Source organism: Sciurus carolinensis, chromosome 15 (genome assembly GCF_902686445.1).
Source record: "Sciurus carolinensis chromosome 15, mSciCar1.2, whole genome shotgun sequence".
Classification (NCBI taxonomy): Eukaryota; Metazoa; Chordata; class Mammalia; order Rodentia; family Sciuridae; genus Sciurus; species Sciurus carolinensis.
This window is the reverse complement of record NC_062227.1, coordinates 56,887,171-56,912,205: the sequence shown is the minus strand read 5'-3', so window position 1 is coordinate 56,912,205 and position 25,035 is coordinate 56,887,171. Positions and strand designations below refer to the sequence as shown.

The window sequence follows — 25,035 nt, the reverse complement described above, 5'->3', positions numbered from 1 at the left end:
TTCAAAGTTATCATAAGTGGTATATTTGTTGCTCAATTTAAGTTTTTATAGTTGTTCCACATCTGGGATGATGGGACAAAATGGGTTAAAGTCTTTTAAGTATAAGTGGGGCATATACATATTTTTCCTTTTTTAGGAGGCAGGAAAAATGTTTTGGAATATTTGATGGATTCTTTATGGAGTGAGAGTTAAATATAGCTTTCGATTTATGTTTTCTCAACCTAGAACGGGACCAAGTGCACTCTGGTGTTGTTTATTTATTTTGAGGGTGTTAGGACAGAATTTGGCTATTATGGATTTTCAGATCCACTAATGTTTATTTTCCATTAAGGCATATTGGGTTAGGAGACAGTGAATGGGTGCACAAAAGAGATGAGGTTTAATTTTCTGTTTATATTAAATATTTCACAAATTACATACAACACATTGAGCATGTTGTCTTGTGCTTCACAGTATTGTTTTGACCCATGACGGTAAAATTGACCTGGTGAAGTAACTGATCTGAAAAGTTAATAAGGATTTGACAGCCAGACAAGGCATATAGGAAGCGCACTTAAATTCCAAATGAGTAGTGAGGTGAGTGCTGCAGGATTACAGAGGGAAAAAGAGGCTCACACTGTGAGGAAGTGAGTAGGGTTGAAGGTGTGTGGAACAGGTACAGGGCTGTTGGAAGACACACCTGAGTGGCAGGAGGAGAGGTGTGGATGAGCATGCTAGACTCTAAGACAACTTACCTTTGTTATGGCACTTACTTGCAAATTGTTTGTCTCATTCTATTATTTTTCCTTCCCCCTGCCCCCTCCCCACCTCTCATTTTGCTCTATACAATCCATCCTTCCTCCATTCTTGCCTCCCTTCTACCCCCCCTTATGTATCATCATCCATTTATCAGAAATCATTCAGCCTTTGGTTTTTTGGCATTGGCTTATCTAAGCATGATATTCTCCAACTCCATCCATTTACCTGCAAATACCATAATTTTATTCTTCTTTATGGTTGTATAACATTCCATTGTGTATATATACCACAGTTTCTTTATCCATTTATCTATTGAAGAGCATCTAAGTTGGTTCCACAATCCAGCTATTGTGAATTGAGATGCTGTAAACATTGATGTGGCTGTGTCACTGTGATATACTGATTTTAAGTCCTTTGGGTATAGGCCAAGGAGTGGGATAGCTGGGTCAAATGGTGGGTCCATTCCAGGTTTTCTAAGGAGTCTCCAAACTGCTTTCCAGAGTGGCTGCACCAATTTGCAACTCCACCAGCAATGTATGAGTGTACCTTTTTCCCCACATCCTTGCCAACATCTATTGTTGCTTGTATTCTTGATAATAGCCTTTCTGATTGGGGTGAGATGAAATCTTAGGGTAGTTTTGATTTGCTTTTCTCGAATTACTAGAGTTGTTGAATATTTTTTCATATATTTGTTGATCTATTGTATATCTTCTTCTGTGAAGTGTCTGTCCTGTTCCTTAGCCCATTTATTGATTGGGTTATTTGTATTCTTGGTGTAAAGTTTTTTGAGTTCTTTATAGATTCTGGACATTAGTGCTCTATCTGAAGTGTGAGTGGCAAAGATTTTCTCCCACTCTGTAGGCTCTCTCTTCACATTATTGATTGTTTCCTTTGCTGAGAAAAAGCTTTCTAGTTTGAATCCATCCCATTTATTGATTCTTGCTTTTGTTTCTTGTGCTTTAGGAGTCTTGTTAAGGAAGTCTGGTCCTATGTCGACATGATGAAGATTTGGGCCTACTTTTTCTTCTGTTTAGTGCAGCGTCTCTGGTCTAATTTCTAGGTCCTTGATCCATTTTGAGTTGAGTTTTTAACCCAACTCCAGCCGTTTTCTATTTCATGAGGATTATTCAAAGCTTGTGGTTTCCTGTGATTTTTTTTTTATTTTTTTTTATTTTTTGGTATTGGGGATTGAACCCTGGGGCATTTTGCCACTGAGCTATATCCCCAGCCTTTTTTTTTATTTTAAGACAGGGTCTTGCTAAGTTACTGAGGCTAGCCTCAAACTTGGATCCTTCTGCCTCAGCCTCCTGAGTAGCTGGGATTAGACAATGATGCTTGGCTCCCCTGTGAATTTTTGAGCATGGCTGTGTAATCATTCACCATTAAAAAAAAAAAAAAATCTCCTACATTATGTCTAAGGTTTAGTGAGAAAAGAGGAGAAAGGAGACCCTGCCCTTTGTGTTCAGTAGGCTGTCTTTTCTTTGTATTCTGTCCATTCTCTCCTGATAAACTTGCAGGCTGTATTCATATTGTTGTTTTAGAAAGATTTAACAGTGGTCCTGGTCAGAGCACTTGTTTTGGTTTAATACCTAACTTTGTGGTCTACACTAGCAGTTTTGAAAGTAAAGTATATCCTATAAATCAATAAAAAAATAGGCAAAGAATATGAACAGGCAATGACTTAATTCTCAGTAATAGATATATAAGCTAAAACTGTAAAGAAGTATTATCATTATTATTATTATTATTACCTATTAGTTGGTAAGGATCATACACTTTGGAGAAACAGGCATTTCTGGTAGGAGTGCAAAATTGGTTCAGGCAACTAGGAAGGCAACTAGGCAGTGCCCATCAACATTAGAGAGGCACATAGCCTTTGACTCACATTTCTTTTTCTCTAGATTTATCATGCCTGTACATGTGTGAAATATCTTACATAATCACGTAAGTGACTGTATGTGATAAAAATAACACATCTCTTACTGGAGAATGATTTGTAATAGCAAAAGTCTGTAAATGTTTATCAATATGGCATTATTTTGTTATGAAATGGAATGATACACAGTTGTAAAAAGGAGTGAAATGCTTCATGTATGAATAGGAAATGATTTCCAATATGTTTTAATAGGTTTTGATTCACAAAATAAAAATAACATATCTGACTTAAATTTCATCATTAGGTTTCTATGAAGTATTGTTTCTCATTGTCGCCTTGTCTAGGAGGAGAAGGGAGTTGATTTTAAAGTGAAATTTTGTTCTTTTGAAAATCTAGCATTCATGTACAATGGTAAACTCCCAAAGTAAATTGTTTTAATTGATTACTTTTAGGTACCACAAAAAGTAAAATACTGGTTGAATTACTTCAGAACAAATCACTCTGATTTCTCATTTCTTTTGATTTGGTGTCATTTGTAGAGTTTTTATTTTAATGAAGCATAGAGTGGTAAAATTGATTCTATGTTAGAGCCAGGAGAAATGGTACATGTGCTGGTAAACCAAAACTCTCTCAACTAGCCCAGGGTGAACCATACACTTAGAGGTGTTTATCTAGTGTGCTAATGTCAGACACTACAGTGTTAACTGCTAATTAATAAGAGTTCCTGATAAATAGATTGTAAATAAGTGATCAAGGACATTTTTGTTTATTTTTAAAAAAAATATTTCACTGAGGCATACTCAGAGGTCACAGGAGTTATTGAAAAAATAAAAGAATTTTAAAGGTTTGGTAAAGTGGAAATAGCAGTACCCTTAAGTGGGTGGAAGAGGAAAAATCTGTTGTATATTTCTCAGAGTTAATGAAGTTAGTATAACTTCCCAAAGACCCAAATACATATTTTGCTTTTATTTAAGAGGACAGTTGAGCTTTTTAAAATTTTTATTTATTTATTTTAATTTTATGGTGCTGGGAATCAAACCCAGGGCGTCATTCATGTAGATAAGTGCTCTATCACTGAGCTGTATACTCAGCCCTGACAGTTCAGTGTTCAGTTCTGAATAATATTTGAAAGAATTTTTTTGGGTAAACAGGTATGAGTGAAAGAGCATTCCAAGATACAAGTAGCTAGAATTTGAGATCCTAATATCTCATCATGTGATGGTATAGATGATAAAGTGATATGTAAAAATAAACAATGAAGGTGTGAAAGGAAGTACTTGTTAGTCTGATTTTTTTTGGTGCTACTCCAGATTGAACCCAGGCCCTCAAGTATGCTAGGTAAGCACTCTTTAACACAGAGCTGCATGCCACCCGTGTTAACCTGATTTATTGGCATCTTTTTGGGACATATAGATTTTAATTTTATTTGATTTTAATTTTTAAGAACTTATTATTTTAAAATAATCATAGACTCATAAGAAGTTACAAAAACAGTATAGAGAAGTCCTGTGTACCTGTGTACTTTTCACCTAGCTTTCCCCAGTGTTAGTATAACTGTAGCATATTGCAAAACCAGGAAATTGATATTGGCACAATATAATAGCCACAGACTGGACTTGTGTTTCTTCATACTTTTCATGCACTCATTTTTCTCTTGTGTTTGTGTATAGTTCTGTGAAATTTTATTACGTGTAGATTCAGATAATCAGCACCCAAGATACAGAAATCGTCCATTCCTACAAACTTCAGTTCTGCTTCATTGTAGTTTTATCATTTCTTGAGTGTTTTATATATATTTGTTGGTTCTTCAAAACATACTTATTAAATTATAGTATAATAAACACTACCTGATCCCTCCATCCACATTTTATAGTTGTTCATAGTTTTTCTTTGTCTTAATTTTTTTCTGAACTATTTGAAAGTAGTTGCAGACCACATGCTGACTTTTTACCCCTAACTGTTTGAGCATAATCTCCTAAGGATCAAGTGTTATTCCTACTATAGCAGTTCCATGTTATTATCCTCTCTTAGTCTATAATATTATTCATAATATCATTCCATATCAGGAGGTCTTAATGGTCTCAAGATTGTGTATAGTGTTTTTTTGTTTTTCCATTTTTTTCCCAAATCTGGGCTCAATCAAAATTCATACATGGCATTTGGTTGTTACACTTGTGTTAGTCAGCCTTTTGTCACTGTGTCAAAATACAGGACAAGATCAATTTAGAGGAGGAAGTTTATTTTGGCTATGTTTCAGAGGTTCAGTCCACTTTGGGCTGACTTCAATGCTCTGGGCCCTGGGTAAGGCAGAACCTCATGGAGCAAGGGCATGGCAGAGGAAAATAGCTCAACTCATGGCAACCAGGAGGCAGAGAGAGGGAGCGAGACACGAGGGACAAAATATAAACCCCAGAGGCACGTCCCCAGTGACTTGCTTTCTGCAGCCACGTCCTACCTGTTAATAGGTTATCACCCAGTTAGTGCATTCAAATGAGGTATCCACCAAATGGATTAATCTGCTGATTAGTTTACAGCTCCCATAACTGCTGAACTTTCTTGTCTTGCCTAACATGAGATTTTGGGGGGACACCTCATATACAATCATTAACATAGTCCTTTAGTCTCCTTTAGTTTAGAATACCTTTCTCCTGCATGTACATTATTTTCCACGATAGTGACTTTTTGAAAAGGTCAAGATGATCTTTGCAATGGTTTATATTCTACATTTGTCTGAATATTTCCTCATGGGATCATCTAGCTTGTAATCTATTCTTTTACATTTGTTAAAGTGTTTTATGGCCCTGAATGTCATCTGTTCAGGTGATGATTCCATGGAGCTTGAGATAAATGCATATTTTGCTGTTGTTGAATGATGGATGCCATGAGTTGAGCAGTTACCTCTGCCACACCCTTCCTCCATGTTGTCCAATAGGATAGATGTCAGTTTTAGGCAGTTGATTAATGGTGCCATTGGTTTCAACTAGTCTACTGATTTTCTACTTGACTGTAAATTTGACCATTTCCAATAGAGGAATTTTGAAGTCTCCAACTATAATATTGGATTCATCTATTTCTTCTTGTGTTCTCTTAGATTGACTCGAGTACTTTGATACTCTGTTGTAAGGTACATACACATTAAGGATTTTAAAAAATTAATCCTTCCATCACAGTGTTCTTCTGTATCCTTGATAATTGTCCTTGCTTTGAAGTCTGCTCCATCTGTGGTTAATATGAGTACTTTGCGTTCTCCCCCCCCCCCCCCCCCCCCCCGTTTTGGTCAGGGTTTGGATCCAGGACCTCAAGCATAGCTAGGCAGGTGCTCTACCACTGAGTTATATTCTCAGCGGCACCCTGCTCCCCTGTTTTCTTGGGTGGGGATGGAATCCAGGACTTTGTGCACAATAGACAAGCATTCTACCACTGAGCCATACCCCCAGTTCCATCCTGTGTTCTTTTGATGAGTGTTAACATGGAATATCTTTCTTCATCTCTTGACTTTTAATCTTTATGTGTCTTTATATTTATTTATTTATTTTTGAAAAGTTAAAAATTCCTTAATTTTTTATTCCTGGTACCACGACCACAATTAACAGGGCAATATACCTGATGTAATGAAAAGAAAAAGAAAAAGACAAAGCTACAACAGATAAAAGACCTCAGGAATGTACATCTAATTGACACTACATTGCATTAATCAATAGCTGCACTTTTTGCAAACTGTGGCTATGACAGTCCTGAACAAGAAGGGTTTCCTGTTTAAGCTGCAGTAACTTTTCTGACTGTGGATCATTGTTCCTTCTATGGCAGATTTTTACAGTTCCTCTAATGCATTTGGGACGACTGTCTCAAAGTAACCTGCAGCTTTCCTGACAACTCCTCGCTCTCTCTCCTGCTAAGAACTGTAGACCTTTTCTGCTGTTTTTAAAACCTTCTACCATTTACAATAAAAAAAAAGAAAACAAAACAAAAACAACAACAACAACAACAAAGAAACCCAAATACTAGTATTTTTGGACTGTGAAAAAAAAAACAAACAAAAAAAACACCTTCTACCATATCCACCACTTCCACCACCAGATCCATAACCACCACCATAGGTACTGCCAGAGCTTCTTCCACCAAAACTGCCCCCCTTCATGGGTCCATAATTTGATTGCTGTTGTCCACAGTAATTTCCAAAATCATTATAGTTCCCACCACTACCATAGTTGCCACCATCAAAATTTCCTCCTTCATTGTAACCATCATATCATCCTCCTCCACCACCATATCCACCACTTTGGTTTCCATATCTTGGTCCACCACCACCATAGCCTCCTCTATTACTATAACCAGGACCACCGCCATAGTTGCCACCATCACCTCTTCCATAACTACCTCTGCTGCCACCACTTCTACCACCATAGCCTCCTCTTCCAGCAAAGTTTCCACCATGGCCAAAGTTACCTCCACCACCTCCAAAGTTTCCTCCACGACCCATAAAGTTGCCAGATCGACCACCACAACCTCTTTGTGATCCAACAGACTGCATCTCTTGTTTAGAAAGGGCCTTTTTCACTTCACAATTATGCCTATTAATAATGTGGTATTTCTGAAGAACAATTTTGTCAACTGTATCATGATCATCAAAAGTTACAAAAGCAAATCCTCTCTTTTTCCCACTCTGCCTGTCTTCCATAACTTCTATGGTTTCATTCTTGCCATACTTTTCAAAGTAATCTCTCAAATTATATTCTTCTGTATCTTCTTTAATACCACCAACAAAAATTTTCATGTCTTTATATTTAAAGTGGGTTTCTTTTTTTTTTTTTTTTTGCGATGCTGGGGATTGAACCCAGAGCCTCGTGCTTGAGAGGCAAGTACTCTACGAACTGAGCTATATTCCCAGCCCTAAGGTGGGTTTCTTATAGACGACTTACAGTTGGGTCTTTCTTTTTCATCTACTATGATAATCTTTTTGTATTAGTATATTTAGACCATTGATGTTTAAGGTGATTATTGATACAGTTGGATTAATACCTGTTGCTGTTTTCTATTCATTGCCCTTGTTCTTTATTTTTTACTTTTGTGTTCTTTTTCTGCTTTTTTTTTTTTTAATTTTTGATAGTACTGGAATTGAACCCAGAACCTCACACATGCTAGGCAAGACAAACTCTATATCCCCAATCCTTTTTAAAATAAAAAAAATCATTTTTAGTGGCTGCCCTAGAGTTTGCAGTATATTTACATTTACAAATAATCCATTTCCACTTTCCCCATACACACACACACATATACACATATAAATTTTTAAAAAAGTTTTGAGGTGCTGGGGATTGAACCTTTGACTTTGTACATGGTAGGCAAGGACTCTGCCACTGAGCCACATCCCCAGCCCTCCATGTCCACTTTCTATTTTGTTGGAGTATAGATTTTTAGAGTAGCTTCTCATTATGTTATGTATTTCAGGGGTGTCTGTCATGATGTTTCCTTTTTCATCACGAATTTTAGTAATTTGAGTTTTCTCTCTCCTTCTCTTTGTTAGTGTGGCTAAGGGTTTGTCTATTTTGTTTACTTTTTCAAAGAACCAACCTTTTGTTTTGTCAATTTTTTGAATTGTTTCTTTTGTTTCAATTTCATTGATTTCAACTCTGATTTTAATTCTGTCTTCTACTACTTTTGGTGTTGTTCTGTTCTTTTTCTAGGGCTTTGAGATGTAATGTTAGGTCATTTAGTTGTTGATTTTTTATTCTTTTCTTAAATGCGCTCCATGCAATGAATTTTCCTCTTAGTACTGCTTTCATAGTGTCCCAGAGATTTTGATTTGTTGTATCATCATTTTCATTTACCTCTAAGAATTTTTTTTATCTCCTCCCTGATGTCTTCTGTTACCCATGTTTCATTCAATAGCATGTTATTTAGTCTCCAGGTGTTGGAGTAATTTCTGTTTCTTATTTTGTCAGTGATTTCTAATTTCATTCCATTATGATCTGATAGAACACAAGGTAGTATCTCTATTTTTTTGCATTTACTAAGGGCTGCTTTAGAGAAGGTTCCATGTGTTGCTGAGGAGAAAGTGTATTAGCTCGTTGATGGATAGAATATTCTATATATGTCTGTTAAGTCTAGGTTATTGTGTTATTGAGTTCTGTGGTTTCTTTGTTTAGTGTGTGTTTGGAAGATCTATCCAGTGGTGACAGTGGTGTGTTAAAGTTACCCAGAATTATCGTGTTGTGGTCTATTTGATTCCTGGAATTGAGAAGGATTTGTTTGATGTACGTGGATGCACCGTTGTAAGGATTTGTTTGATGTACGTGGATGCACCATTGTTTGGGGCATAAATATTTACTATCGTTATGTCTTTCTGATTTATGGTTCTTTTAAGCAGTATGAAATGTCCTTCTTTATCCCTTCTGACAAACTTTGGCTTGAAGTCTACTTTATCTGAAATAAGGACGGAAACCCCCACTTTTTTACTGAGTTTGTGTGCGAGGTAGGTTTTTTCCCATCCTTTCACCTTTTGTCTGTGGATGTCCTTATCTATGAGATGAGTCTCTTGAAGGCAGCATATTGTTGGGTCTTTCTTTTTAATTCATTCTGCCAGTCTATGTCTTTCAATTGATGAGTTTAGGCCATTAATGTTCAGGGTTATTATTGAGATATGATTTGTATTCCCAGTCATTTGGGCTTATTTTTGGTTTTTAACCTGACTTGGTTTCTCCTTTGATTGTTTTTCTCTTTGAGGTAGTTCCTCCCTTTGCTGACCTACATTGTTGTTTTTCATTTCCTCCTCATGGAATATTTTGTTGAGAGTATTCTGTAGTGCAGGTCTTCTATTTGTAAATTCTTTTAACTGTTGTTTATCATGGAAGGATTTTATTTCATCTTCAAATCTGAAGGTTAGTTTTGTTGGGCATATATAGGATTCTTGGTTGGCAACTATGTTTTTTCAGGGCTTGAAATATGTTGTTCCAGGTCCTTCTAGCTTTTAGGATCTGGGCTGGGAAATCGGCTGATATCTGTATTGGTTTCCCCCTATGTGTAATCCTGTGCTTTTCTCTAGCAGCCTTCAAAATCCTATCTTTATTTTGTATTGTTAGGCATTTTCATTTTAATGTGCCTTGGTGTGGATCTGTTGTAATTTTGTGCATTTGTTGTTCTGTAAGCCTCTCATAGTTGATTTTCCATTTCATTCTTCAGGCTTGGGAAATTTTCTGCTATTATTTCATTGAATAGGTTGTTCATTCCTTTGGTCTCTGTGCCTTCCTCAGTCTCAATAATTCTTAAATTTGGTCTTTTCATGATATCCCATAATTCTTGGAGATTCTGTTCATGATTTCTTACCATCTCCTCTGTTTGGGCAACTTTATTTTCAAAATTAAATATTTTGTCATCATTGTCTGAGGTTCTGTCTTCCAAGTGGTTTAGTCTTTTGGTGATGCTTTCCATTGAGTTTTTTATTTGGTTTATTGTTTCCTTCATTTCAAGGATTTCCGTTTTTTTTTTTTTTTTTGAGAATCTCTATCTCTGTTGAAATGATCTTTTGCTTCCTGCAGTTGCTCTTTCAACTGCTTATTGGAGTGATCATTCATTGCCTGCATTTGCTCTTATCTCATCCTTTGCTTCATGAATCATGTTAATTATATATATTCTGAACTCCTTTTCTGACATTTCTTCTACCATGCCGTCTCTGGATTTTATTAATATAGAATCTAGGTTTGTTTAGATCATTTTCTTCCCTTGTTTTTTCATGTTGTTCATGTATCTTCCCCTCTAGCAGTGCAGATCTGGGGTACTGCAGTTCCCCCCCTATAGGCTTATAGTGACCCTATAAGTTTCCAAAATCTTTTCTTTAAGGGGTAGATCATTATTATCTGTGCCCAGTACCAACAATATGCAGTCCTAAACAAGATAGCCCCTATGAGGACTTTAACAATATTGTCATAATAAACAGAATTTCAATTATTATTTACAGTATAACAATTAGATTTGCAATAAGGTCTGCAGTTTCTAATGGAGGACAAAGAGGATGGGGAAGGGTGTAGGGTGGAACTGTTAGTGGGATAGGAAAAGGAGTCTAATAGAAGTTCTAGATCATAGAAAGAGTGAAAGTGTAATCAAAAGAAGTTGGTTGTTACCATGAGAAAAGGGAGAAAGAGACTGAGGAAGCAGGTAAACAAAAGGAAAATAGAGTAATAAAAGTAAACTTAAAAATTTTTCAAAAAGGTGAAAAAAAAAAAGAAAAAAAAATCTACACTATAATAGTCGTATAGTATTCAATCCTCCCAGTCTTCAGTAGCCTGATTGATGAAAGGTACCTGACAATGAGCGTCCAGTCTCCAGCAGGTGTCTCAGGTTGGAATTTGCCCCACCTAAAGATGGAGCTACCGCTACCTGGATAATCCAAGATGGCCAGTCTGGCTTCCAAATGTGTTGGCAAATGGGGAGCTGCAGCTGGGGTGTGGGCGTGGTCAGCCAGGGATCCTGTGGTGGGGTGTGGTTGGTCTCCTCCAGGGGTCCTGGAGATGGGACTCAGTCAGTCTGGCTGGGGGTCCTACAGTTCCTGGCTGGTGTCTCAAAATGGTGGCAGCCACGTGTAACCCAGCCTGCAGGTACTGTGCCAGTGGACTTCCAGGTAACAGCAGGCAGCTGGTGATCCACTGGTAGTCTGCGGTCGGTCTGCTGGCTACCGGCGGACGATGGGCAGGTGGACCTTGTCGGTGGGTGATGGGTAGATGAAAGGCAGGTGATGGGTAGGCAAGAGGCAGGCAAATGACGGATGGTAGGCACCAGTGAGTGAACAATCTGCACTCAAAAAGTAGTCGATATGCTGGCAGACTGCAGGTGTTCGCAGTAGACAAATAGGGTAAACAGCAGGGGATCCACAAGCAGCAAAAACTGCCTGACCGAGAAACAGATAGCCTCTGCTTCAAACCGAAGTTATGGAAGGACAAGGAAGCCCGCAGCTTCCCTCTAGTCCACCATCTTGGATCTGCCCCGTGTTCACTTTCAAAGAATAATATATTGCTTCCCAGGTGATGCATGTACTTTATAATAACAAAGTATTATATTGCTAATTCCTTCTGCCCTTCCCTTGTATTATTGCTGTCATTCATTTCCCTTACATATAAACTGATCATTTGAGGACAACCTTTGAAAAGATTTTTTTTTTAAAGGACTAATAGTAATGTACTTGAGATCTATCCTAGTTATTGGTATCAGTAACTTCTTTTGTTTCATTGTATGGGTGTTCCAATTTGCTTAAATTAACTTGTTGAAGGACATTTGGTTTGTTTCCAATTTGGCAATTACAAATAAAGTTGCTGTGAACATTTGTGTACACAAATGTCATTATTGTTAACTTTTCATTTATAGGCCAGGAGGGCAATTACTGGGTTGATTGAAACATATGTTTATAAGAAACTGCTAAGCCGTTTTCCAGAATGATTGTGTCATTTTAAGTTCCTACCAGCAACATATGAAGTTTCTCTACGTCCTGAGCAGCATTTGGTGCTATTTATTTTAGCCATTCTGTAGATGTGTAGTGGTGTGTTATTGTGATTTTTAAATTTTCATTTCCCTAGTGGCTAATGATATCAGAATCAATATCTCCCTCACCCCTTCTTTCTCTTTTTTTTCTTCTGGTACCAGGAATTGAATCAGGGTGCCCTACCACTGAGTTATATCCGTAGCCCTTTCAGCTTAGCCTCCCGTGTTTCTGGGATTACAGGCATGTGCCACTGCTCCTGGCAAAAGTCTGACCTTTTTTTTTGCTGGGACTGAACCCAGGGCCTTGGGCATACTACGTGAGCAGTCTATCACTGAGTTCCATTTTCTTTGGTAGCCTGTTAAAATCATTTGTACACTTTCTAATTGGTCTGTTTTCTTATTGAGTATTGACTTTAGAGAGTTTTTTTTTTTTTTTTTTTTGTGTGTGTGTGTGTGTGTGTGTGTGTGTGTGGTATTGGAGTTTGAACCTAGGGTCTGGTGATGAATGCTAACTAGTTATTCTACCACTGAACTACACCCCAATTAGAACATTCCTGATATATTTTTGGATATAAGGACTTTGTTTTATATGTGATTTTCAAATATTTTCTTCCTGTCTGTGACTTGTCTTTTCATCTTCTCAATAGGTCTTTCATAGAAAAGAAGTTTTTAAATTTTAACAAAGCACAATTTATTAACTTTTTTCTTTACAGATTATGCGTTTATGTTCTAAGAACTCTTGTCTTAATCCTAGATAACAAATATTTTCTCCTATGTTCTCTTCTAAAATTTTTGTGATTTTATGTTTTACATTTTGATCTGTGGTGCATTTTTAGTTAATTTTTATATAAGGTATGAAGTTTAGGTCAAGGTGCTTTCCCTCTCCTGCCACCCCAGAATTGTCCCTATTCTTGTCCTTTTGTTCTAGCACTATTTGTTTAAAAGACTCTCCTTCCATTGTTCAGTTGATTTTGCACCATTGACAAAAATCAATTGTCTGTAACTTCCCTGTGTTCTTACATGAATACATGACCAGTCGAACTCCACAGATGTATAACTACAAGATTGGGAAGTGATACTCCATGTATGTATGGTGTGTCACAATACATTCTACTGTCATGTATAACAGAAAAGAAGTAATAAAAAAAGTAAAAAAAAAAAAATAAATTGTCTATACTTTTGTGAGTTCATTTCTGAATCTTTCTCTCTTTTTCTTTCCCTGTCTCCTCTCCGTCCCTTCCTTCTTTCTTTTCTCTCTACTTGGAATTGAATCCAGGGATTCTCTACCACTGAGCTACAAACCTAGACCTATTAATTTTTTGTTTTGTTTTGGGACAGGATCTGGCTAAGTTGCCCAGGCTGGCCTGGAACTTGTGAGCCTCCTTCCTTGATTTTCCAAGTAACTGGGATTATAGGCATGTGCTATTGGGTCCGACTGGATTTTTTAAATTTTGTTTTATTGCTCTATATATCAATCACTATTGTAGGGTTGAATTTTATTTCCTGTATTTCTGACTAAGAATTGACTTATGCTTGCTAGTGAATTCATACAATGGTATAAATTTGGAATTTATAATTTGGAAGATATCAGCTTTAATATATATGACATTAAACTGTATTAGACATAAATTTTCTTAAGTTAGCTAATTATGTGCTTCAGTAAAGCATAATTCATATTTTTGTTATTGTTACTTTAGTTAGTAACATTATATATTTCATGTATGTTAAAGATTTAAATTTTAATAGGGTATGGGATGTTGGAATTTAAAATATATTTACTTTTTTTTTTATTTTTTAAATATTATTTATTTTGCTTAACTTCTATGGATTTTTCACCATTAAAAATAAGTTATACTACTTCACAATCAGAAAAATAATCACAGTATTTTAAAGTAATGTTTCCCCAAGTAGTGTATCTTAAGACCTGGTTCTTACATCTGCCTCAGCTAAAGACCCACACTGTCTCATGACATGATTGTGTCTAAAGGGGAAATGCAAAGGATGTCGTTTTACTCAGGATTATGTGATATGAGGATCCTTACTCTCTACATAGCCATGCTCTTCGTGGCAAAGATTATTTTAGTTCACAGGATCTTAAAGTTTTATCAATTACCTACTCTCAACTGATATCACAAGAATACCTTGTTCCTTCCAACTCAGAAAATTCCACAAATTACAGGTCACAACATTAAAGTATCCAGTATACTTGAAATATTTTCATCCCCATGTGACTCATACTCCATAATGAATATAGCCAAATGGATTGCAATGGAGTGTTACTTTAGTAGCACAACCAGGTAACTGAGTCTAAGTTGCCAATCATTCTAGACACCTTGGTGTCCTAGATATTATGCTTTTGTGCATATCAAGCTACCTAAATTTTCCAGAGTCCTATACAGGAATATTATAGATTTTTTTTTTTTTTTCATAGTGCATCTGTATACAACATAGGCTATATTCTTTTTTTTTATTTTTTTTTATTTTTTTTTTACGTTTACATAGGGTAATGATGTTTATTATATTTTTCCCCTCCCCCCCACCCCTGCCACCCCTCCCACCCCTCCCACCCCTCTTAGATCATTACTCCCTCCTCTTTTTCTGGAATCTTCTCAATATAGGCACATAACAATTTTGGTTAAATCTTTAATATTTAGAAGATAGTGAATTTACACACACACACACACACACACACACACACATAAACACAAATGAATGATTGAACCCAGGAGAGCTTTACCACTGAGCTACATCCCTAGTCCTTTTTGATTTTTATGTGACTTTTGTTGAACTTATCTTTCTTTCTTTTTTTTTTTTTTTTTTTTTGGTGGGACTGGGCTGGGGAATGAACCCAGGACCTTACACATGCTACGCAGTTATTCTACTACTGAGCTGCATCCCCAACTCTAAATATGTCTGATACCTTTAATTTCCCCCCCCTCCAGTGATGGGAATCAAACCCAGTGCTTCACACATGAGGCAAGTGCTCTGCCACTGAGCTACATGAACAATTTTTATTTTCCCAAAAGTACATACTCTTTAAAAAATCATTTACTATGTTTTCTATGTAAGTTTTTCATTACTTCCAGGTTCTCTGACAGTCTTGTAATACTCACATAATAAAGTCAGACACATCAAGTGAGCTTCACTTCTACCTGGAGATCCTGCAGCTGTTTTGACTCTTGTCTTGGCCTGCTACATAGCTTTTGTCCTATGACTTCTCTTCATCATTGGCCAGGTTGAATCCCTGTTTTTTGAATTCCATGTGTTTCCTTGTCTTGCCTTATTTTCTTATATGGAAGAAGAATATCTTCCAGTACCTTCCTGGGAAAGGGATACAGGACTGTGTTTTGATTATTAACAAGTTAAAACATGTCTTTATTATACTTGCATACTGAATTGGTTGGTAGCTTGGCTACCCGTAGAATTCTAGTAAATTATTTCCTTTTAATATTTTAAAGACATTGCTTTCCTGTCATCTAGCTTCAAGTATTGCTCTTGAGATGTTGAAAACCATTCTTTTCTTTTTAAATATTAGTAGTATGAACCGGGTGCAATGGTGCAGGCCTGCAATCCCAGTAGTTTGGTAGTCTGAGGCAGTATGATTACGAGTTCAAAGCCAGCCTCCGCAATTTAGTGAGGCCCTGAGAATCTTAGTGAGACCCTGACAAACTTAGCAAGACCCTGTCTCAAAATAAAAAATAAAAAGGGCTGGGGATGTGGCTCAGTGGTTAAGTACCCCTGGATTCAGTACCTGGTACTAGGAAAAAAAAAAGAAAATGAAACAAATGATAATAGAAAGTAATATAACAAAAACCTACATACATACTGTCTTTCACCAAATGTAAATATTTGCTATTTGTGTACTTCATCTGTCTTCTGTACCTCTCCTTCTCACCTCCCCTGCCCCCTGCCCCCGCATTTATCAAAACCAGGGCCTTCCACATACTAGTCAAGGGCTTCACACTTAGCTGTATCTCCAGCTTCCTTTCCCCTTTAAGAAACTATTTATTGATACTGTTGAAGCCCCTCTCGCCTTTCTGATAGCATTCATTTTTTTACCAATGTATTGTATCCCATTGTAAGACTATTAAAATTTTAATTTTAAATAGCTTAAAATATATAACGTAGCTTTGGGGTATAAAAGGTAAGGAACTTATGCACTTTAGAATAGTTCTTTGTAGAATTTTCTAATTTGACTTAACAATGCTTATTGTAAGAAATTAAACCTTATAATTAGCTGACTTGGCAGGGAAACTGAATTGGAGCCAGCCATTATTGGAGTCCCTGTCCCCAGGACTAGGGAGGATGAAAACAGAGGGGCCATGGGTTCAGGGGCAGGAGCCAAGGAGCCAGATTGGTGTTTCTCACACATGTTTCTAAGACCCAGCTGCCCATGTGCATTGGGGAAGCCTCATGCCCTCAGATAAGCGTAGTTCTGTTCTGTAGAGAACACAAGAAGACATTCTTCCAAATTCTGCCCTTGGCTTCCTTGCCTTTATGGAATAAGGAGGGACGTAAATAAGAAAGTCAGTTACTAATAAAAATTCTCATCTGAACTGAACTTTTTTGGTCACTGAGCCCACATAGTTTTCTTTCATTGTGAAAATAGTGTAATTATTGTTAATCTCACTGCCATTTTATTATTCAATGAGACTTATTCTGAAAAATTGAGATAAAACATGTTCTAGAAATATGTTAAGTGTGATTTGAGGAAGACAGTAATTCATATTTGAATGATTAGTTTTCTCCTTAATGATCAAGAACAACAAATATTTTTTTTTTTATTATTGTAAACAAATGGGATACATGTTGTTTCTCTGTACATGGCGTAAAGGCATACCATTTGTGTAAGAACAACAAATATTGAAGAGCTTTATGGATAATTATTAAGTCACTCATTCTTTTCAACATTGTTTAGGGAATGCCTCTTACATGCTTATCTAAGTAATAGGAATAGAAAGATGAATTAAAAGCTTCTATCATCAAAAATTCAAGGTTTAGTGAAGGAGTATGTCAACAAATATTATATGTATGCTTAGCAGAATGAGAGAGAATGTGATTCCTTTAGAATTGGGAGCTCTTTGAGGAGAAGCAGGTAATTCAGGTCAACCCCACTGTACATGTTGGTAGCACATGGTAATTACTTGAACTATTTTCTCCTCCTTACACATTCATGCCTTCCAGTCTCTATAATTGCCCCCATCCCCTCCTGTCCCTTTTTGAGACAGGGTCTCACTATGTTGCTCACACTGACCTAAAATTCAAGATCTTCTCACCTGATTCCTGAGTGGCTGGCATTACAGTGTGCACCACCAACGACTGGTCTCTGTATTTCTCTACACCATTGTCTCAATTGTAAATGAGTCTCATTTTCGGAATGTCAGGGGTTGGGGCTGGCACTCAGCAGTGAAGTGCTTGCCTCGCATGTGTGAGGCCCTGGTTTGATTCTCAGTACCACATAAAAATAAATAAGATAAAGGTATTGTGTCCATCTACTACTACTAAAAAAATAATAATAATAAGTTACCATCAGTATGAATATGCTTTGAGACATTTTTATAAGTAGAGGTAGGCCCATCCTAAGATCTAAGGTACAAGTATAGATTTGGATTTTTATGTTTGTGTTGACTAAGATTTTTAGCCCTATCTTTCCCCTTGCAACTTTGTATCTGATGTCTAATACACTTGCAAATAAGGAGAGATGAGATTTCCTTTAGTAAGCTTATAGTTTTTTATATGTAGGTTAAAGACAGGAAAAGTTATATGATGACTATTTGAACAAGTTTGAATTTTTTCTCCATTTTTATAGGTTGTACTGTGGAAATGAAGGTGTAAGTTATCTCACCACTTTAGAAGATGGGATCAAACAGCAGCAGGATCAGTGATCTTCCTAAAAATGAGTACTTAAAAAAGTTATCAGGCACAGAATCTGTCTCTGAGAATGACCCATTCTGGAATCAGCTTCTCTCGTTTTCTTTCCCTGCACCAACTAGCAGGTAAGAGATTACCCGGAAATTGAAAAATTCATATAGAAGGCCATCTGAACTCGTGTGACATGCTACTTTTAAAAAATATTTTTTAGTGTTTATTCGATCTGTCTGTCATACATGTACTAATAGAAAATCCAAAAGGTATGAACAGTAGGAAATAAGTTTTTCTTTCCTTTTCTTTTTACTTCACCACCTCCTTTCTTAAGAAATGATTGCCAGTAGTAGTTTCTTTTCCTTTTTTGGTACTGGAGATTGAACTCAGGGGCATTTGACCACTGAACCACAGCCCTATTTGTATTTTATTTAGAGACAGGGTCTCACTGAGTTGCTTAGCACCTTGCTTTTGTTGAGGCTGACTTTCAACATTTAATCGTCCTGCCTCAGCCTCCTGAGCCACTGGGCTTATAAGACATGCATCACTGTGTGCAGCAGCAGTTTATTTTGAATCCTTCAGAGATAGTCCAAGGTTATTTAAGCATATATTCCATATAGTCTTATACAATTATTTAAGTACAAATGATAGAATATATATGCTATTCTGTTTCTGGCTTTTTCCCCAGAGTTAAGTAAAATATGTATTGTATACATAAGACTACATGAAAATATCTTTTTCTTTTTAATGGACACAGGCCAACTGGGGAATATATTTATTCAGTTTTCTATTTGATGAACATTTAGACTGTTTCTAGTCTCTTGTTTTAACAGATGATGTTGTATACATCATTTCTTACTTATAGGATTCTGCCTCTACTATAAATTCCTTAAAGTAGAATTGTGGGGTCAAAGTGTAAGTGCTTCTATAATTTTTTTTTCCTTTATCCTGGGAATTGAATCCAGGGGCACTTTACCACTGAGCTACCTCCTCAGTCCTTTTTTGTTTTTTATTTTGAGATAGGATCTCCCTAAGTCACTGAGGGTCTCATTAAGTTGCCCATGCTGGCCTTCAACTTGGGATCCTTTTGCCTCAGCCTCTCAAGTCACTGGGATTACAGGCATATGCCACTGTGGCCAGTTTGTAATTTTGGTAAATATGCCAACCTGTGCTCCATGGTAGTTTTGCCAATTTATACTCCTATGAACAATGTAAGAGAGAGCCTGTTTCTCCACATCTTTGTCAATTTAATGAACTTTTTACTTTGAATTGTAGAAAATTTGGTAGATGAAAAATAGTAGCTAATTTTAACCCTTCATTATAAAACTTGACATATAATGTAGGATAACTAGAATATTGAATTTCGTGTATTCAATAAGTAGACTTTTAAAAAAATATATTTTTAATAACCTTCTTGTAAGAGACTGAATAGTTTCCTGCCTTCAGATGTCTATGTCCTAGTTCCCATGATTTGTGAATGTTGTTACGTGGCAAAGAGGAATTAGAGGAGCAAATGGATTTAAGGTTGCTAATCAGCTGATCTTAAAATAGGGAGATAATTTGGATTATCCAGGTGGGTCCAGTGTGATCATAAAGATTCTTAAAAGTAAAAGAGGAAGCAGGGGACTAAGAACAAGCCAGGGCTGGGCACAGTGGCACATGCCTGTAATCCAAGCAGGAGCAGCTCGGGAGGCTGAGGCAGGAAGATCGATAGTTCAAAGCCAGCCTCAGCAAAAGCAAGGTGCTAAGCAACTCAGTGAGACCCAATCTCTATATAAATAAAATACAAAATAGGGCTAGGATGTGACTCAGTGGTTGAATGCTCTGGTACCCCCGGCCCCCGCTAAAAAAAAAAAAAAAAAAAAAAAAAAAGAGCAAAAAAGTCATAGTCATGTGATGTGACAGAGGAGGACTTAGCTTACCCTGGTTGGTTTTGAAATTAGAGGAGGGGGTCATGAGTCTAGAAAGGTGAGCATCCTTGAGGAACTGAAGGGGATAAGAAGACTGATTTCGTCCTATAGCCTGACATCCTGATCTTAGCTCACTGAGACATGTGTCAGACTTCTGAGCTGTAAGATAATAAAATTTCATTATTTTACACTACTTTATTTGTGGCAACTTTTATAGCAGCAATAGAAAACTAAAACATTTTTGAGATATGATCCACAAGTCTATAATTCATTATTTTTAACATATTCACAGAGTTGCACAAACATCTCCAGTCAGTTTTAGAAGATTATCATCACAAATTAAGGAACCTTTTCTCATAGGCATTAACAGTCACTCCCCATTTTCTCCCCAATGCCCCCACACTAGTTAGCTCTAATTTACTTTCTGTCTCTTGGTTTGCCTATTCTAGATATTGCACATAAATGGAACCATAAGATATGTGCTCTTTTGTATGTGGTGTCTTTTACTTAGCATAATGTTCACACATTATAACATGTACCCAGTACTTCCATTTATTTTTATTCCTCAGTGACATTCCATCGTGTATATATATATATATATATATATACACCACATTTTGTCCATTAGACATTTAGTTGTTATTGAACATTAGTTATTAGACATTGTGTTTCCATATTTGTTTCATCATTTTTTTAGCTTACATAACTTTAAAGTAAATTAGTAAGGACATTTTTACATAACAACAAAATTAACAAAATTTGTTCCTGCTACCTAGTTCACATTTAAATTTCTCCAGTTGTTTTATAGTTCATTTATTATATATAGGAACCTAACTAAAAACCAAATATGGTGCATACATTGCATTTGGTTGTTACATATCTTAAATATTTTTAAAATCTAGAAAAGAGGTATCCCCTCCCTACCCCTGCCACTTTTCCCCATCATTCCATTTAAAAAAAAAAAAAAGAAAATGTTTTTAAGAAGTTGGTTAAGTTTTTCTGTAGAATTATCCACCTTCTGTGAATGTTTGACTCTGCAGATGGTACCAAACCCTGTATACAAGCACGGTGCTATTGAAAGACAGATAATTTAAAACTTAGGAATTATTTCTGGACTTTCCAATGTAATATTTTCAGACCGTGGTTGGCTTTGGGTAACTGAAACTCTGAAAATTGAAACCATGGATAAACAAAGACTATTGTGTGGAGCTGGCACTCCAGAACAGTGAGAAAAGAGATGGATCTAAGAAACAGCGATGGGAATAATCTGTCATTTTTGTCTTTCTGACCTCCACGTTTGCCATAGTTGTGCTAATGCCTTGCAGTTTAAGTTATTATGACTTTATAATTGTTCTGTTAATTACTACTTTTCTAAAATATCTTTTGCTCTTCTCATGCGTTTATTCTTTTTGTTGTGATTTCTTTTCTTAATTCACCCAGTTAATAAAAGGGACATAAGTGAATCTTAGGTAAAAAGCTCTAAAGGGAATACACCACACATTGTGGGTCTATGTGTGTGTGGGTGAGACTGTTAGAGATGTCACTTATGGGGTTATGTATAATTTTGATGGAGTATACTTTCTGTTTGAGACTTCCTCGCTCCCTAGTGATAGTATTTATTGTGTGGCTTTGAAATTGAGAGCTGGGTGTAATGGTGCATGTCTATAGTCCCAATGGCTCAGGAGGCTGAGGTAGGAGGATTGCAAGTTCATAGCCAGCTTCAGCAACTTAGCAAGATCCTGAGCAACTTAGCAAGACCCTGTCTCAAAATTTAGATTAAATGCCTGGGGTTGTGCTCAGTGTTTAAGCTCCCCTGGGTTTAATCCCTGAAACCCAAAACAAAACCTTGAGATTGAGTAGACTTTGAGGTAGCAGGTGCCCCCTTGACAGTCAGGGGCTAGGATTACCTTGTTTATGAATCATTCAGGGCTAAGATGAGTCTCTGTTGGGAAAAACTATGAATCCAGATATTTCAGAGATTTGGTCATTCCTGAAATAGGTACTATCTTCAAGTACAGCCTGTTTTTGCAGCCACAAATTAATATCTGCCAAGTTTTAGAAGCCTTCAGGACTAATCTGATTGTTCTTTATTATTAACCATTTTTAGCACCAGAGTAAACTGATTTTGTTAGAGCTTCCAGGCCTGGTTGCAAAATCCTACTTAGATTCTTTAATAGTTTTAAATTTTTCACCTTATTATTACTTGTGAAGCAAAGTTCTGAAATCAAGAATAATTAAGAGTAAAGTTTACATAATATACTATTTATTTTTCTTAATAAAATATTTTTAAGCTACTTACATGACTGATTTTGTTTCTAAATTCCATAATAGTAGCAAAAATGCAAAACAAATCTGTGCTTATTGTTTTTTCAGTTTGTAGACATCTGAATATTCCCACGTGAAGTTATGGTTTATGTGACCGTACTCATGTGTGTCATGCTTTTCATTTAGAACTGAAGGACCAGGTGACCTTTCACTGTGTATTGATCCATCTGGTATTTATTTGTTTCTCAAGCTATAATGGTGAGCTAGATAGAAGAGACCACTTGTTCTCAAAGGGCTTGTAATCTTATTTGTATGTCAGCGTCGGCTTTGGTGAAGCGTGATCAGGGCTGTTATGGAAGCATACAGGGAAGCATGCATATACCAGGAGTATCCCCTCACCGAAGTTGGAATGAGCAGGTTGGGTCAGAGTTTTCCTGGAAGAAGTGGTTCATATTATTTATTTCACTTATGTTTTCAAAGGTAATTAATTCCCAGGTTTGAGTCTCAGAACATACCAACAGATATTTAATGAAGTCACCTTCCCATCCTTATCCCTCAGCTACCTCAGTATTCCTTTCTGAAGGCAGCCAGAGATGACCTTTGAACTGAGACCTGAGTCAGAGGAGTAGGGGCTGGGAGCAGAAGATTGGTCCAGGTAGAGGGAACAGCAGGAGGGAGGAAAGCCCAATGGTAGGGAAGAACATGCCAAGTTTTCAGAAGTGAAGAGGAGTGGTAAGGGGAGATGGTTTGGAAGATTCGAGCGTATTTCTAAAGAATACTAAGGCATTTCAACTTTGTTCTGATTCCAGCAGATACCATTGAAGGATTTTAATCAGAAAGACATGATCAGGTTTTTATTTGATTTGATATTTTAATTGCTTCCCTTGTGGTAGTCACTTTGTCCTTCAGGAGAAATTATTACTTTTTTTTTTTTTTTTTTTTTAATGGTACTGGGGATTGGACCCAGGGGTCCTCCTGCATGCCAGGCAAGTGCTCTACTGCTGACTATACCCCCAACTCTTTTTAAAAATTCTGTCTTACAAAAAAAAAAAATTCTGTCTTACATCAGAGTCTCATTAGGTTGTACAGGCTGACCTCAACTTTCAATCCTACTGTCTTAGACTCCTGAGTAGCTGGGATTACAGGCATGTGCATAGCTGGAAGTTATTACTTCTTGACTACAAAGTTTTTCCTTTTCTAAAAAACAGTTGAAATATAAAATCAGATGTACATGTTCCAAAGTACAGTTTTAGATGGTATATTGTCCTTGGTGGGATGGTCATGATTATAGGATTCTGGAAAGCATTTTGGAAGCATCAGAATATGAACAGAGCCCCGAAGTGGGTGGGTGATTTAGAGACAGCCAGCAAGAACAAGAGAGTTCACACATTTGAAAAGTACATGGCCTAAGTCATTGGGGCAGAACATAGCTCAGTCTGCAGATGTGGGCCAGTGGATATTGGCCTGCCAAAGGAAAATGTTGGTTACAGGGCTTGCTCTGAATGTTAGAGCCCTCCCAGCATTGGCAGTGGTATGAGAAGTGAAGGGGCTATGGTGTCTGGAGATGGAATTTTTAAAATTATAATTTTATTTATTTTTGCTTAAAAAGATAACCCATTTTTTTGTGATTCAAAACCCAGAGGATACCGAGGTTATCCTTTGTCCCCCCTGTATGCCTGATTCTCTTCCCCACAGGCAATCAGTGTTATCAGTTTACTTAAATATTCATTCAAAAGATATTTTGTACATATGCATACAAATATGCACATATATCACCCTCTTTTTAGTCAAAATGGCATGTGTATTATGCATGCTTCTTCACTTTGTGTCTTTTGTATTGAGTGTATCTTAGAGAACCTTGAATGTATTTGCTTCCTCATTCTTCTTGATGGAGGCACAGTACATCATTGCTGAGTCTACCAAAATTAATATAATCATTAACTTTTTTATTTTTATTTTTTTAACCAGGGATTGAATCTGTAGTCAATTAACCACTGAGCCACATACCCAGCCCTTCTTTATATTTTATTTAGAGACAGGGTCTCACTGAGTTGCTTACAGTGTCACCAAGTTCCTGAGGCTGGCTTTGAACTCTCGATCTTCTTGCCTCAGCTTCCTAAGCCGCTGGGATTACAAGTGTGTGCTACTGCACCCAGCCATTTACTTTTATCACTTAGATTACTTTCAGTGTTTTGTCATTTCATATAATGCAGCAATGAGTAACCTTATACATATAAGTAGAAATGATTTCTTGTACTGTGAAGGAAGTGTGACCAAATGACTTCTATAAACCCTTCCAGTTTGTGTTGGGAGGGCATGAGAAGCAAGTGTAATAGATTGGGAAGATTTTAGGGAGCATTCAAAATGCTTCCCAACATTTTTCCTAGAGTTTCAAACAACTGACCAGGCTGTTCAGGTCTAGAGAGGCCTAGAAGCTCTCAGGGATTCGAATTCTGACCACAGAAGGCTGTCCGGAGAAATAAAAATCTACGTGCCGCTCACCTATTTTTGACATACCTGTTAGAAAGCTAAGTATTAGAAGTAGAGTTCATTGTGGGCTCTTGTTGGGTGGATTTGGTGAAAGCATTGTTTTAGGGAGCTTGCTATTTAAATAGACTGAGTGATAGGTTGGAAAGAGCAGGAAATAATAACTAGGACAGAGAAACCAAATCTGAGGCATCTGTAGTAATGTACCCATGATGTGATGAAGGTCTGACTTTCTGTGTTACATAGGAAATGGAAAATCTTAGATCCCTATAAAAGCTGACATTATCCACCTAACATTATATAGAATAATATGTTTTAAAAGTTCTTTTGGTTTAAGTTGATATTTATTTAGGACTAATATTTAATGAGCTTAAAGTTCTAGGTCTGAGAGCAAAACTAAGCAATATGGCAACAACTTGTGTACTTTTA

General features: G+C 36.7%; 1 protein-coding gene and 1 pseudogene across 3 annotated transcripts in view; one reads left to right on the top strand and one right to left on the bottom strand.

Moving 5' to 3' along the window:
• The window catches only part of Dym (dymeclin), a 369,953-nt gene that overhangs the window by 12,782 nt on the left and 332,136 nt on the right, over positions 1 to 25,035 (top strand). For all 3 annotated transcript variants that reach the window (XM_047527019.1, XM_047527018.1, XM_047527017.1), the window contains exon 2: positions 17,892 to 18,078. In XM_047527019.1, the coding sequence (XP_047382975.1) occupies positions 17,939 to 18,078 (140 nt within the window). In that variant the 5' untranslated portion in view covers positions 17,892 to 17,938. The remainder of the gene's footprint in view (positions 1 to 17,891; positions 18,079 to 25,035) is intronic.
• LOC124965387 (heterogeneous nuclear ribonucleoprotein A3-like) lies at positions 6,150 to 7,388 on the bottom strand (annotated as a pseudogene).